The sequence below is a fragment of the Lycorma delicatula genome, chromosome 1 (genome assembly GCF_047948215.1).
Source record: "Lycorma delicatula isolate Av1 chromosome 1, ASM4794821v1, whole genome shotgun sequence".
Lineage (NCBI taxonomy): Eukaryota > Metazoa > Arthropoda > Insecta > Hemiptera > Fulgoridae > Lycorma > Lycorma delicatula.
This window is the reverse complement of record NC_134455.1, coordinates 168,805,406-168,822,443: the sequence shown is the minus strand read 5'-3', so window position 1 is coordinate 168,822,443 and position 17,038 is coordinate 168,805,406. Positions and strand designations below refer to the sequence as shown.

Here is a 17,038-nt window from a genome sequence, read left to right as displayed (position 1 = left end):
AATTTTGTACGCACACTCATCAGACATCATGCTATACAGTTCCTTGGTTGTAATGGCACTACTTGTATTGACTACAAAAATTTAGTTCAGGAACTTTTCAGACATGCTGTGCATGTCTTAGTAGGTTGAAGTCTAACTATTGCATGTATCAGGTACAGTCTAAATCAACCAGATCAAGAGTGTACCAGATCGAGTGTGTGCGAGTATATTTTTCAAAAAAGTTTCATTCTAAACCTAAAATTATGGGACATAGGTATCCTTCCAATTAAGCAGTTATTAAAGCTAAAAATGTATGATACTATAACAGAATGACTGATGGATATAAATAATTAAAAGCTGTTATATGCATGTTAGCCTATGACTATAAGTCATAGGCTAACATGCATTGAAAAAAAATCATTAAAAATGAGAGGTTTATTTTAAAGGTTATGCTATAAAACCATCAAACAGTTCCAGACTTTATGAAATCTGATCATCAGTTAAAAGTAGACAAAATTAATCAAAAACGTTTGGCACAATGGGTTCTATCCTTGTTGAATACAAATCAGATTAATCATATAAGAATCTTAGCAATTGATTCAAGAAAGATTACTTCACCAAAAGTTAAAATTGCAGCTCCTCAATATATATATAGTGAGGTGGCAACAGTATGAGATACTGTTGCCACCTTACTTAAGGAAATATACAAATGCAACTCACCTCTAATAAACCTCACATTTAGAACTCAAGTTTAGCTATGTGAAAGGTTCACTCAAGAAAGTGAAAAGGGAAAAATCTGAAACTAATGAAGAAGTGGAGTATCTAATGTGCAGTTGCTATTGGACAAGTTCTGCTACTTTTTAGAAAAGGGATCAAAACCTTCCAATTCAAAACTGAGCAGCAATTACCTGAAATTATATTTTCTATGTTAAAAAAAAATGATAAAATTTCAATAGTCAGATAGTCATGTTTAATTAATCCAGTAATTCCCAGTAGACCACTGATGTAAATGCTGGGTGTAGGGGAGTTTCTTTGTGGATGGGTGGCTGCATATAACTGATGTTTACTGTTAAAGACTGCAGTTAATGACTTGATCAGCAACAGTGAATTACTAAATTATAACTATGGTATACTAACCAGTTGGAATGATTCTGCTTTTAACAGGATTATGTGCTCTCTTTATAATTTCCTTTACAATCTTCCGTTCTGTGTTAGTATCTCCACAAAGACTAACAGAAACACCAGCATGTCCAGCACGTGCAGTTCTACCAACCCGATGAATGTAATGCTCCAGTGTTGGAGGTAAAATGAAATTAATAACCTAAAAATTTTAATACAATAAAAATATTTTATTCTTACATTAACAATTAACATAAAAATTAATCAATATATATATATATATTATTTATTTGGCAAGATAAAATTCAATAATCAATTACACAAAATATCTGAAGAAAAAGATAAATTTTATTTTTAAGCTTACAGCACTTTTTAAAGAAAGTTTTGTGATTTGGCTAACTAATTTTTGAAGTGCCAAATAACAAAACTTAATAAAAATATTGTATTGAATAAAACTGCTACAGATTGCAGATTAATAATAAATTTGTATTAGATCACATGTATTTCTAATTTGCACTGTTCACTTTATCTGACATTATTAAATTTCTGATATTTGAAGTATTTTCCCAAACAGTATCAAGCAAAGTGAAATCTCACTTTGCTTGACACTTTGCTTGAATAACACACCCAAGAAATTTTAAGAAAAACAAAACAAATTTTAAGAATTTAAACAAATTTAAAAAAAAAATAGAAAAAATTTTAAGAAAAAAACAGGACTACTTTTTCAGCAAGTAAGCAAATCTACTTCTCCCATTACAAGTTTGGCTGCATTGCAATAGGTCTACAGGGTTTTCAGTGGATGAAACAAAATGTTTAACACTTTCAGCGCCAGGCATATATGACAGTGTTATTGCAGTAGCCCACGATAATTTCCCTTTTTTTTTCACCAGACCATGTGTATCAATGATATATACAGTCACAGTTTCACTCCAGGCTGTGTGTATCATATTGTCTCACATGTGTTATCAAAATTGAGAAGGTTGTGTATCAATATTCTGCATGCTAACAATGATTTGTGTGGGTTAATGTGTAGGTCTGGGCTGGGGTAAAAGTTTTATGCCTTTGGGTTGTAAGATTTAACACATTGGTAGCCCTGTCAGCTACACAAAATCAGCTAACTTTTTGAGTCCATGTGTTTAGCATTGCTAGTAAAATTTTGTGGTTATGATTGTTGTTTTGTAGCTTGTGTGTTGCTGTTAATGCAAATAATTGATAATGAATTCTCAAGACATTATGTACTTCTTAAATAATAATAGTGATAGTGACTTGAGTAAATTTGCCGATATCTCAGATTCTGATGACCCAATATTTGATATTAATAATGCTGAAAGTGAGTCTAGTGATTTAGAAAGTGAATATGATGTTTTTGAACAGTCTGAACTTCCTGAGAGAGATGTTAGCAACTTTTCTAATTTTCAATCTAAAACCTCAAAATAATACACAGAAACCACCAAATATAATTCCAGCTGACCATCAACTTATGGCGCTGAAAGTGTTAAAGATAAAAATTAAATTATTTAATTCTAGTTCAAATTCACAGCCACAGACAAACAAAAAACTAAGAAAAAACTGCTTACACACTAAATGATACATAAACCTGTCATAAATGGAATAGTTCAAAACTTTTTATTTAACTGAAAAGTGTACAAACTACAAGACAGATACTTAATTACGACTTGGCTACAGAGATTACATAAGTTAAAACAGTACTAAGGGAGTTAATATTTAATGGATAAAAACAAACAATAGAAAAGTTATACTGTAATTGGAAAATATACAATGAAAATAACATAATAATGAATAGAATTTTATAAATGAAATCTGTTTTTCAGGCAACAAGGGATATTTACATGGCTGAAATTTATATATTAAATTAACTTTGTATTCAAACAGCACATTCTGGGAAGATGGAACGAACCAATAAAGGAGTGATCAGAAAGCAGTTTATTCATTTTCTGAAGTTTATTCAGTTTTATGAAGTTTGTTCTTTCTCCAGTAGGGAAAAGTAGAGGTTTACAACAATCCAAGTGGGTGGGAAATTCTCCATTGTTCTTTAATATGGAAAGCCAGTTCAGAAACAAAAATATAATGATTATCTTAATATAGGTGTGATAAAAAAATACACAAATATTTTAATTTTCTGGGCTGTACAAGTCCATTACAATTTTTTTTTTATTCTGTTGATACACTAGTTCCTAACATATATTTACATTGGTAGCCACATTGGATGCTTTGTTTATTATTGGCTGTTGAAAAAGTTACTTGTGTTTTGGTACAGTCAGTGATCTTGTGGTAAAAATGGAAAAAAGAAGTTGCATTAAATTTTGCTTTAACCTTTTCCCATCACAATGATCTGCGGTTGATTAGCGCTCCATGAAAATATGTTGGTATCTGATTGCCTCCCTTCATATTCTTATGCTACCTTCTTGTGAAAAAAATTTCAAAAAATTACAGTATATTAAAGAGATTTAACAGATTCTGACAAAAAAAACCGTTACGATTGGAATTTTTTATGCCTGTAACAAAAAAAAAATTGAAACAGTACAGAAATTACAATAATTTAATTGCAGGATTTTTTTGCTCATTTACCGCGTTTTTTATTAGCAATTTTTTTTTATGAAACATAGTTTGCTGATTTTAAAAATAATACTTTCAGGCAAATCAGTTGAAAATTGGGCAAAATATGATGAGAAACCCGTGTCATAAATCACATATGTTAGTGAAAGTAGATTCAGAAAACTACGTTTTATAAAAATTCCCACCACTTAAAAAGCTATTCAGATTGACAAAAAACAATTTTTACTGTATACTGTTATTCATTACGAATCGTTTGTTTCATATTTACCGATATTTTTTGTCAGAAAAGATATTTTAGACCTCAAGTAAAAGTGATATATTTATGACCACAAAACTTTTTTTTTTTGTGCCGTATAACATAATTTATTATGCGTTTCAATACATCGATATGTTGCTAATATAATTAGCTATTTTTGTAAATAATAAATAAATCCGTAACCCTCATAGCAATTATAATACACAAGTCACACACATACACACACACAAGTACATTTCTGAGAAAAAATGGTCATATTCTTTCTAGTCTAAATAAAACATTTTACATCGTATAAACCTTGTTCAAACTGTGTAATAAAACTGATTCCTTTGTGAATATAAAACAAAATAACCAACTTAGATACCATATAAAATGATTTTGTAACAGCGCTTTAAAACTGACGCCGTACATAGCCAGTTTAATGGCTACATGATCAGAAAAGGTTAAAAATGTAATAAAGTGCAACACAGGACTGGAAATGTTGAATGTTCTTTTGGCGATTCTTCTATGAATAAAACAAGCATTTTCAAGAGGGTACAAACATTTCTAAGAGAGCTGTGAAGATGACAAGCATCCTCGTCATTGTTGATGAGCACATCAACAACCAATGATAATGCCCAAAAAGCGAAGAAAATTATTATGGACAATCGCCGAATCATTATCAAAGAGGTTACTGATGATGTTGGCATATCATCTGGCTCATGTCAAGTAATCTTTTCAGATGTTTTGTATGGTCAATAATGAGTACTATCTGGAAGTTCTATGCCATTTACAGGACACAATCCGAAGAAAACACCTGGACTTATGGTGAAACAATTCATGGCAATTGCACCACCATACAAGTAATGCACTTCACTTGTTCACACTTCACTGTTTGTTCATAAATTTTTGGCCAAAATCAATACTGTTATGATGCCTCAGCCTCTGTATTTGCTGGTCATACCCCCTGTGACTCCTTCCTATTCTCCAAGCTGAAAAGAACAACAAAAGGAAGAGAGAGTTGCTGAAAGAACTAAATGCCATACTGAAAAGTGTGTTCCAGAGGCGCTTCAAAGCTTGTAAAAACACTGGCACAAATGTATTATATTTAAAGGGGAGTACTTTGAAGATGACAAAATCAATATTGATGAATATAAAGAATTTTTAAGAAAAATTAAAATTCCGCATATTTTTTTTATCAAACCTTGTGCGGTGCAAATCTTCCTGATGGAGTAGCAGTATCTAAGATTTTAATCTAGGAGATACTGGATTTAAATCAGTCAGGCTTTTCATACGCTAAACAATTTTTACATTTCCTTGCACAAACTTTGTGCCAATGTGATGAACTAATCTATTAAAAAAAAATAATAAAGTAAATTATAGACTGCCTCTCACAATTTAATTTATTAATTTTAAAAAATATTAATAATAAATCAACTGAAGAGGAGCTTAAGGAATTGTTTCCTTAATCTACTGATTAATGAAAAGCTTGTTCTAAATCTGTAACTGAAAACAGTAATGGGGATTAATAATAATGCTCTAAATCATTCCGGCCAAAGCCATTGCACGTGCTGTCCAGTGTTTGATATGGGTTTGGTGGTTGTGACCATACTTTAACATCTGTGGCAACTTACCAGGTGTTCCTGGATACCGTGTTTCCAGATGCTCTGGAGGATGAAGCAGAAATGGGCAGGGTGCGCCTACCCATTTTAGAGATATATGACAAGTGGACGGTGGGACACGCAAGCGAGTGGTGTATGATACCACGCTTATTCCGCTCACGCTTTTAAGTTAGCTCTAAGAACCCACCGGGTTGGTCTAGTGGTGAACGTGTCTTCCCAAATTAGCTTATTTGGAAGTTGGGAGTTCCAGTGTTCAAGTCCTAGTAAAGTCAGTTATTTTTACACGGATTTGAATACTAGATCGTGGATACTGGAGTTCTTTGGTGGTTGGGTTTTCAATTAACCACACATCTCAGGAATGGTCGAACTGAGACTGTACAAGACTACACTTCATTTACACTCATACATATCATCCTCAGAAGTATTATCTGAATGGTAATTACCGGAGACTAAAAAGGAAATAGAAAGAAGGTTAGCTCTAGGAGCTATTTAGGACACTGGTCGCTAAACTGTTACGAGGCTCAGTAGCCGTTTGTGGCACAGACATTCGGTCTTATGTTTTAGCACCCTAAAATAAATGGGGTGGTAGCGGGAGAAATGCCAAGAAACCAATATATGCCCCAAATCATTACACTATACAGAAAACATTAGGAATATAACCAGTACTCCAGCATAAAACAAGCAGAATCAGTTGAAATATGGGCAAGGAAAATATGTTAATAAACAATCAACTCCCTAAGCTACCACTTGCACCCTCCTGTAAAAACTTCCATCCAGTAAACGTACTAATCAATATCTGATATGTATCCTTTTGTGATGGAATGGAATAAGTCATCTACTCTCTAACTCTATACAAGTGCAATCTGTTATGTTTCTTAGACTCTCTACTATAGATGTTGGTAGCTTTACGTTAAAATAATCTAAATTTTGGCAACTTATACACAATAACTTACTCTTAATAATCCAATTAATTATCTTAATTTTAAAGACACAGATCCTGGGTAAGACAGCAAACAACTTTTCTAATACCCAATGGTTCTACATTTAATGCATCAGTGAATAGCATGTAGGAATAAAAGAATGTGATGTATTATAACTAAATTTTTTAACAGTACTATAGTTATTAGAAAACTATCTAAAATTATGAGCTATGTGAAAATGCTGATAAAAATCATACTGTTTTCACTCCACGGATATCAAGACCACGAGCTGCAACATCTGTTGCCACCAGTATATCTAGTTCCTCATCTCTGAACTTTCTCAATGCCTCAAGACGCTGTGGTTGAGTCATATTACCATGAAGTTCACCGACCTGTAAAATATGCATCAAAATGATTTAATTAACAATTTGTTACACACAAATATACAACACACCTTTTAGGAAAATGTAATACAGCAGAGGTACACACACAGTAACTTGTATAAAAATTTAATCAATATCATAAAAAGAAATTATGTTTTCTTATACTATTATATTTCATTATACTTATACATTTATTTTAGTTAAGACTAAATTTATTATAATTAATGTTACGATTCTGTTTATGATATGGGCAACATAAAGCAAGTAAGAACATCATGCTACAAATATCCTCATCTGAAAGGCATCTGTAAATGTTAATATTATTATATAAAGATACAGAAAATTATCAGATTAAAATTTCCCATTATTAATTTGGATTAATATGCAACTTGGAATTTGTAGGTATGCAAGTGAGTAATTGGTGTGTATCTGATACCTCATATCAGCAATTTCATCATAAAACTGATATGCACATAAAATTTCCTTAAAATAATTAATTGTACCATGCTGATGATACCTCATATTTGCAAAAATATTTCCCAAGAAGCAATTTTGTTTGCAGATTAATTAAAAACATAAACTTTTTTCAAGTTTTTTCTCTTCTGAAAAACTGGTCGCACTGCACAAGGTATCATCATCACATATACAATATCTTAATACTGTCATTATTCAATTCATCAAAAAAGTATGCTTACAATTTCTGCATAGACTTTAAATGTTGAATACAATTTCAAAACAAGTAATTTTGATGTACTTAACTCAATACATAAAACAAAAAAGCTTCAGATCTTTTGTTTTGTCACTTGTTTTAACAAGTGTAAATGTAGGGGTATTTCTTGTTCCTTCACTATAACTAAAAAATTCCATTTATAAAGTAATAAATGATTTTCTGATTACAATGATCATCATGGACTATCTATTGTGGCATTTCAGGGGTCTGTAGAAAAAGTATCACATATTTTCAAATTATAATCAACATGTCCTGTTAACATTTTCATATTCATATTTTTATTTTAAGTTAACTGACAATTTTTTTTTTTTTACTGAAAACATAAGAAAATAAAGCAATAATGGTGATAAAATGAAATATTACATAAATGTCCATTTGTAATAAATAAATATTTGTGTAACATTGTATGAATAGGGAATATTTTTCAAAGGACACGATTGTCTTAAGGAACGAATATTCCTAGGAAACATTAAAAAAAATTATTTAACAGTATTCTAATTAAAAAATTAAATTAAAATACATAAAAATATGAACTCCAGTTCATATTTTTATGTATTATGTATAATTGAGAAGTGTTGAAAAAAATTACTTTTGATGGAATTCTATTATACTAAGAAAATAAAGTTAACTCAAACCAATACTACTAATGTACAGATACAAATCTCACAACGTCCCAAAGTAATCTAATGCACACTTTTGCTGCATGATGGGGGGACAAGAGAGAAATTTGATCTGTAAATGTCGACTATGCAACAATGGTGATACACAGGAATACACTTACTGTGTCAAACATGATTTGGTAAAGAGGGTTTAAAATTATGCCACATGTTCTATCTTCATATTTAATATTTTTTAGCCCTCTACCCACTAAAGCCCACCAAAAATCATTGAAGTTAAATATTGGATAAAAGACAGTTATTTTGGTCTATTAAATATTTAATTTTAAATATTAACATTTTTAATTTTAATTTTTAATCAGTCAAAATTCAAGAAAGGATTAAAGGGATTTTTTGAATTACTGTATTCAGATACAAAAGTGGAATTATATAATTCTAATACTGCTAGATCTTCCAGCCAACCTTTTGGTGTGTTTAACTATCATATTCTAGCAATTGTGGGATGTAAGCTTTTTTAAGAAAAAATAATAAAAATGGTAACTAATGTATAAAAAAAACAAAAAAAATCATTTAGTATAAACATTACATTTTATTTTTATCTCAATGAAAACATATTACCTTTACTCCCAAAAGCCCAAGCAAAATATGAATACGATGTGCTTCCTTCTTTGTCTGAACAAATACCATAGCATGATCATGGAAAGTTCGACAGACTAATGCAGCCAGAATTCCTTCTCTATCAGCTTCATGCTGCTTCCTAATTCTAGATGATTTAATAATACAAAAATCAAAATTAATCATTAAATAAAAAACACAAATCTAAATAAATTAAACTTAACTTAAACACAGCTACTAGCATCAAAACAAAAATTTTATTGTAGATATAATAAAGATAGATGGTGGTATGTATAAAGATTTTAGTTGAGGCACAGCCCAATTAAGCATAGAAATTATCCATTACATTTCCCAATGTTTCACCTTCCCATCCCAAAATTGTAAAATCTTGTTTCATTTTATACTATTAACTTCTGAAACTGAATTAAGAAAATTCACAAGTAATTACCTACTTCGGGTGGCTTGGTGCATTTCTGTTCCTTACAATCCCATGTATTTCCCTAATTTGGGTGGCTTGGTAAATTTCTGTTCCTTACAATCCAATCTGTGTCATTCTTAACTGTCTCTACATATCCTTTTACAACCAAATTAGTTAAACAAGGATACTTGAATATGGCTCATCTTTCTGGTCTTTCTTACAAGTTATGAAATCTCAAAATCTTACTTAATACTTTTCTGATAAAATCTAATTTTCAACATTTTCCTGTAATGACTAACTTCATTACCCTTTTTTTGCTTCACTCTCATCAATGACTTCCTGTTAAGAAGTACTCTGCAAAATATTTTATTACATTAACAATAAAATTCAAAAACTTGTGATGTGTTGTCTCCTATGTTAATATTTATCTAACTTTGCATTATCTCCCTTTCTGTCTCATCCCAATACCTTTGTTTTAATCCTTTATGTAAAAATTCATATTGCTTCTTTAGCAATAAATCTTTATCATTTACGGATGTAAGTTCCTCAACTTACATCCGAAATTAGAAATCAAATTAGAAATCAATGGAGATAGGCTGGACATCCTTGACTTCTTACTTTACTGGAATTTGTCTTTACTCATTTACTGCTCTCACACCTGAATCTTTTAGTAATTATAACTTCACACCAGATTTTCTTAAAATCTAAACATTCGATCATTTATAAATTTTCTTTTAAGATGTACAGATGCATGTAAGAGGCTTTATTTTTCTTCAAACTACTTTCTAAAATTAGCCTGAGAGAGAAGATTGTTTTTTGTGTTTACACTTTTTCTGAAACTAGATTGGTCTTCATTTAATATCTCATTCCAATACTGAATTAATTATTCAGTTAAAAATCTGGAAGCATTATACGTAAAACGTTTAATTAGTTTACAAAGCTGTCTTCTATTCTTTAGTCAGGTCTAGTCACAGTAGACTTCAGTCACAGTAGTTCAGTAGTAATAGTTGTCTTCTTTCTTTTTTACAGTACGTTTCTTTAGAAAAAACTTTTTTTATTCTATTGCTTTCAGTTACACACTACCCAAGGCCCAGAAATCAATAAAACTCTAAGCTTTAGTAACTGAGGAAGAACCAAATAATTAATTAATTAAATGGCAACTTCATCTACTATTAAAAAGGCACCTGTTTTTTTTCTGGAAAATACGAGGATTATTTTTTTCAAGGTCCGATCGATTGCAAAATAAAAACCCATGCAAAAATCAGATGAACCTTTGTGCATATGTGTTGCCCAGTGTCTCTAGTATGGCCTTCAATCACGCCGCATCACTTTGTTTAATTCTGAACACGCAGCTAGCACGTAAACATGTCTACAACAATAGCATCTCCTGCCAAGTGTGAAGTGCGTGCGGTAATTTGATTTCTTCAGGCTGAGGGGTGTAATGCAGCTGAAATTCATCGACGAATAAGTAATGTATACAGTGAAACTTCAATGAATGGCAGCAAAGTGCGACAATGGTGCACAAACTTTAAAGCAGGACATACAGATACTCATGATGCAGGCGGATAGGGAAGGAAGCGAGTGTCAACTGATGATCTTGTTGAACGAGTGGATGAGGCAATTCGAGAAAACCGTCGGTTCACACTTTCTGTATTGAGTGATTCGTTTCCTGAAATTTCAAGGTCAGCTCTCTACACCATTGTGAGTCAGAAACTTCAGTACTGCAAACTGGGTGTGAGATGGGTTCCCAAGATGCTGTCCGACTATCACAAAACAATGAGAATGGACACCTCCCTAACGTTTCTCCAGCGCTACCACAATGAAGGAGAAGATTTTTTGAACAAAATTGTCACAGGGAACAAGATATGGGTCCATTTCGCAACTGAAGAAACAAAAGAACAATCCAAACAGTGGATGCATTCTCATTCTCCCAGTAAACCAAAGAAGTTCAAGCGAACCTTCTCCAACAGAAAGTGTATGGCTACTGTGTTCTGGGACCGGAATGGAAATCTCTTGGTGGAATTCATGGAACGTGGTACGACCATCACTGCAGCAACAGTGATGGACTGAGTGTGTGTGACTCTTCAACTATTCAAAATACATCATATGCCCCAAATCATTACACTATACAGAAAACATTAGGAATATAACCAGTACTCCAGCATAAAACAAGCAGAATCAGTTGAAATATGGGCAAGGAAAATATGTTAATAAACAATCAACTCCCTAAGCTACCACTTGCACCCTCCTGTAAAAACTTCCATCCAGTAAACGTACTAATCAATATCTGATATGTATCCTTTTGTGATGGAATGGAATAAGTCATCTACTCTCTAACTCTATACAAGTGCAATCTGTTATGTTTCTTAGACTCTCTACTATAGATGTTGGTAGCTTTACGTTAAAATAATCTAAATTTTGGCAACTTATACACAATAACTTACTCTTAATAATCCAATTAATTATCTTAATTTTAAAGACACAGGTCCTGGGTAAGACAGCAAACAACTTTTCTAATACCCAATGGTATTAATACCCAATGCCAGAGCATTGTCTTTCTCCATGACAATGCTTGGCCGCACACTGCAGCTGTAATAAAGAAGCTCCTGCAGCATTTTCGTTGGGAAGTGTTTGAACACCACCATACAGCCCGGACTTGGCTTCATCCGATTTTCACCTCTTTGCTCATATGAAATGCTGGCTAGGAGGGCAACATTTTGGCACAGACATCGAGCTGCAGACCAGCGTAGAAACATGGCTGAAAACACAGGCGGCTCCGTTCTATGAAGAGGGTATTGTAAAGTTGGTACCACGCAACGACAAATGTCTAAATTGGAGTGGCGACTATGTAGAGAAATAGCGTTAACTATGTAAGTGCTTGTAAAAAATAAAAAATTGTTTATTTTCACTGTGGTTTTAATTTTGTGACCGATCGGACCTTGAAAAAAAAAACCCCTCGTATATTTTCCAGCTTTATCCAAAAGATAAAAATCTCAATTTCCAAACATAATACAAATTACAACCAGTGAACACGAGGTTCATAAAAGATATAATAAAATTAAATACTGATACTAACATATTTTACCATAATACTATGTACTTAAGGAAAATTATACCCCAATACTATTACTAAGACAGATGAAAACTACAGATTGTATATTCAGTTCTGTTTAAAGCAAGTAGTTAGAATAACTATTCTGTGTGTTGCTGTCAGCTCAAGAATGTAAATAAATACTTGCTAGTTTTCTCTAACTAAACAATCTGTGGTACTGAAATTCAGTATTAATGCTGCCTCAACATGAAACAGTTGTAAAATGTATTTTTTAAAAAAAATCAAATACTTTAATTTTAGAATAGTTCTCATTTTTCCTATAAGAGAAATCTGAAAAACTCATTTAAGTTCTATTTTAAAATAATTTTACTTAACATGATAAACTATTAAATACACACATATATAAATGGGTCATACCATGTCAAATCAAGCTTCACAACATGACCATCACCAATTTCAATAAAATTCACAGGATTGATCACATCTATACGTGATGCAAAAAAAATTTTTTTTCAGATTTTTCAGTCGCTCAATTTTTTGTATAAAACCCCATAAAAAGTGAAAAATTGCAAAAATCACGGTTCAGGTAATTACAAAAAAAAACATTTTCTCAGCTCCTATAAGAGCTAGAGAGCTCAATTTGATGTCATTTTAAAGCTCTTGGAAAGGGTTTTCATGCGATATATCACTTGACAAGAGTTTGCGATAATAATAGCTCAAGGTAACCAAAAGATTTATTTGACCTTGAATATATCCAAGTGTATTTTTTTTTAAATTTCAACAAATATATCTTTTGCTTCCTAATGTGTTGTACATGTGGTAAACATTTCATAATGGGATTACTGTGATCATGGTGAAATAAAATAATGAATTTGTCATAATCACCACTTAACTACAATTCATACAGCTTCCAAAGATATTTACAGAAGAATTACACAGTGTACTACACACATAAAAAGACAGTGTCTTTTTATAACTTCTGGTTAACATTGTCCACTTCTTGCTTTGAGAGGTTATAAACTCTTCCTGTTGGATTTAGCCTGGCATCTACTTTTGTAATAACATCACTCCTATGTATTAAGAACAACTTCAAAGTCTGGGGAGTGGAAGAAAGGTGAAGGTTCATGTGGATGTAAGAACTTCATCCTCAGCGTTTAATTTTCCTCATTTGAATCTAGAACACACCCCAACCACTGGTGTCTATCATATCTGCACATCAAGATCCCAACCATTTCTGTGAATGTAAGATCATCCTCAATATTTGTTATGCTAGCTACTGTTAAGTTGTTAGAAAATGAAAACACTCTCACTTGCACCTGATTCTTGTACAGTGGAGAAAAAGAGTGGAGTTTCTGAGTACCTGATATAGTTCTTGCTTTCATTGTCCTATTCTTCAAAGCCTCTTCTTCTCCTTTATGCTGTTCAATTGTACTGTAATGGAAATGTATCGACTCAATGTGTCTATTTGCCCACTCATACAACTGTTGTGAAGTCGTGATCTGGCCATTGGAGGTTATTAAGACTTGCTCTAGCTGCAAGTCTTTTAACAGTCCCTCCTTCGCCATCATATGCACTTTTGCCATGAGATATGATAAAAAAATGCCACTTTGCTTTGATCCCAAAGTCTGATTCATGGTAATGGAGGTTGAGAAGATTGAGTCTGTTTTTGTACTGAGAGGCAGCACCATCATTGTAATAATAGATCAGGCTTGGTTTTGTTTCTAGATCATGGATAAAAGATTACACTTCATTTACATTCATACATATAATCCTCTGAAGTAATACTGAACAGTGGTTCCAGAGGCTAATCAGAAAAAGAGAAAGGCTTGGTTTTTTGGTAAAATGAGACTGCATGAAACCAGTTAAATATTTCTGAAAAAGATGCATGCTATTGTCCCATGTGTGAGACAGTCAGAAATTATGACAACAGATGTTCGCATCAATGTTTTTGTTGTTGGATCTTGGAAATAGATTGTGAAGGGGAGAACTATTGCCTGGCATTGTTCCAGTGGAAACCTTGGGCTGCATCTGGAGAATGAATGAATAGTTCTTAGTGAAGTCGCAGATTACAAGATATTCACCTTCTTTCAGATGAGTGAGGTAACTGGACTGTTGACTAGCAAGAAATGAGTGTTGAACTTTCAGATGTTTTTCAAAAAGTATACTGATAAATTCTTCAGTAAGTTTTACTAATGTCTCGAGAGATGTTCTTTTTTCAATTTGTACCCATTGTTTGTAGGTGATGTTTTCAATGCAGTTGAGCTCAAAAGCTTCCTCAATCCTTACCTTGTCTTCTTCAAACCCCGAACAATTTTTGCAATTTCCAAAGTAGCAAGCATCTGTAGCTGGATTAGTACACACTACATATGTCATAATATCTTTGTAAGACTTAATTGGTCTATCACCTTCTATCAGCTCTTTCATTCTACAACGCAAAACCGTAAGTTTTGTGTTTTGGTGCATTGTACATACACAAACACTGTGGGTTCCACTTGCATCTGCAAGAACACAGTACTTAGACCTGAGTTCACAGAACTTTGAAAATCCTATTTTCGGCAATGGATACTTCTGTTTCAACAATGCAAAAGCTTCATGGAGATTAAACAAATTAATTTTTTCTGAACATGCTCTCGTCTTCCATTTATCTTAGAGATAAATTTTTTTCCTGGCATCATTCGACTTATTTTCTCACTCTCATACAAATCAGTTACTTTTTCTGCTGTTTCAAAATCCAAAGTTCTACCAGGTTTGGGATCGGGACATGATATGACACCTGTTTCTTTAACCAAGCTTTTAAGCTTTCAGTGTAGTCTGATACTCTAAATTCATCTTGAACGTCTTTTAAAATCACCTCTTAGGGAGCGTTGTTAATATTTGCATCTGGATGTTCTTTTCATCTGTTGTATTAAATTTTTCTTTCAATTGGTTGATAATTTCAGAGTCAGAGGAGAGAGGAATAGCTTCTTGTTCAGAATCTGAATCTATGTTCAATATTTTACTTTTGAAGCTGCTGATTTCTTAAGCTTTTCCTGAGGGTATTTTCTCTGACACAGTCGTTTTTTCTGAATAGGTGATTCATTTAAAACAATCAAACTTTTTTCCGAGCATTTACAGTTTCAACTTTTTCTGGGGAAACACACAGGATCTAACTGTTGAAATGCTTCACAGAAGTAGATTCTTCAGCATTAATTTTAGCAGATGCTTCTAACTGTTTGCAACAAGTACCACAAATTTTATAAACTTGTTTAAGAAAAATAAATCTTCAAGTTCTCGCTTACACTTTTCAGGTTTTTTTTTACATGAATTATGACTTGACTTTTCAAATGGATTGCAACAGTACATTTTACTTGAAGCTGTATACGTTGCTGGTTCCATGCTGGTCACTATAATCTGGTCCAAGGCTGCTATGAATTAGTTATAAAACTCCAAACCTGTAGAGAAAGGCAAGCTCACTCAGTTAACAACGGGTGACTTAAAAATGTGAAGAAGTATTTTTTGCATCACTTTATAGATAAAATCATTCCTTTTGGGGAGTACACCACTGAACCTTCTGTTCCAAGAGATGATCCAGACTGAATATTACGTTACGTGTTTCAACAGGATCAAATATGTACATTCTTTAGCTGGCACTAGGAGTGCATGTCATGACATGCTATTCTGCCTCATCAAGTGATCCAGTCTAGAAAACTGGAAGGGGTGGGTTCTCACTGTTTGAATCTCAATTAGGAATTGCCACATATAGGGAACAATTGGAATATTCTGCTGTACCTAATTATTACAAAACTATTTTTTTAACATGATCCCATTGCTATTCTATTATGAAATGTTTACCACATGTACAACACATTAGGAGGCAAAATTTTTTTTTAAATTTAAAAAAATACACTTTTGGATATTCAGGCCAAATAATGGCTTTGGTGACCTTGAACTCTTAATATGACAAAACCTAGCCAAGTGACATACCATATGAAAGACCATTCCAAGAGCTTTAAAATATTATCAAAATGAGCTCTCTATCTATTGTAGGAGCTGAGAAATTCATTCTTTTGTAATTACCCAAACTTTGCTTTTTGCAATTTTTATAGTCCTACACAAAAAACTGAGTGACTGAAAAATATTTTTTTGCATCACTGCATGGGTAGTGTAAATTTTATTTGAATTACTGGACATCAATCTTTGAAGTTCATTTATTTTCGTTGATTTGATGTGGAATGACCCATATATATATATATATATATATAAAATATAAAACTTATTCAGCCACTCCCCAAAGTACAGAATTAAAGAACATTTTTACCCCTTACTTCTTTTCATTAAAGTGCTTTTGAGCATAACTCCATCTTCAATAATGTTTGTTTTTTTAATTTTAATTTTTTTACATTTACACAATAGATAACATAATATGTTAAAATTTATAGAACAAATATTTGTCAAAAAAAAAAAAAAATTAATTTAAAACTGTAAATACTGAGTACAACAGTACTGTATTAACATATATATATAGCACGTTAAAGAAAATTTTAATATAACGTTTTAGATTTAAATTTTTTTTTTTTATTGACTGAACAAATATCTGTCTACAAATTTTAACATATCATGTTATCTATTGTGTAAATGCATTAAAAGTAAATTTTAAAAACATTACTGAAGATGGGCTTATGCTCGAAAGTGCTTTAATGAAAAAAAAAGTAAGGCAAGAATGTTCTTTAATTATATACTTTGTGGAGTGGCTGAATATGTTTTATATTATTTAATTAGCTAAATTTTACGT

General features: G+C 32.2%; 1 protein-coding gene across 1 annotated transcript in view; it reads right to left on the bottom strand.

The window, feature by feature from the left end:
* Nucleotides 1-17,038, bottom strand: part of Rs1 (Dead-box helicase Rs1) — a 71,352-nt gene that overhangs the window by 11,914 nt on the left and 42,400 nt on the right. Inside the window, exons 9-11 of the mRNA XM_075367059.1 lie at nucleotides 8,801-8,945; nucleotides 6,710-6,844; nucleotides 1,117-1,300 (exon numbers count right to left, since the gene is read on the bottom strand). Of these exons, the coding sequence (XP_075223174.1) occupies nucleotides 1,117-1,300; nucleotides 6,710-6,844; nucleotides 8,801-8,945 (464 nt within the window). The remainder of the gene's footprint in view (nucleotides 1-1,116; nucleotides 1,301-6,709; nucleotides 6,845-8,800; nucleotides 8,946-17,038) is intronic.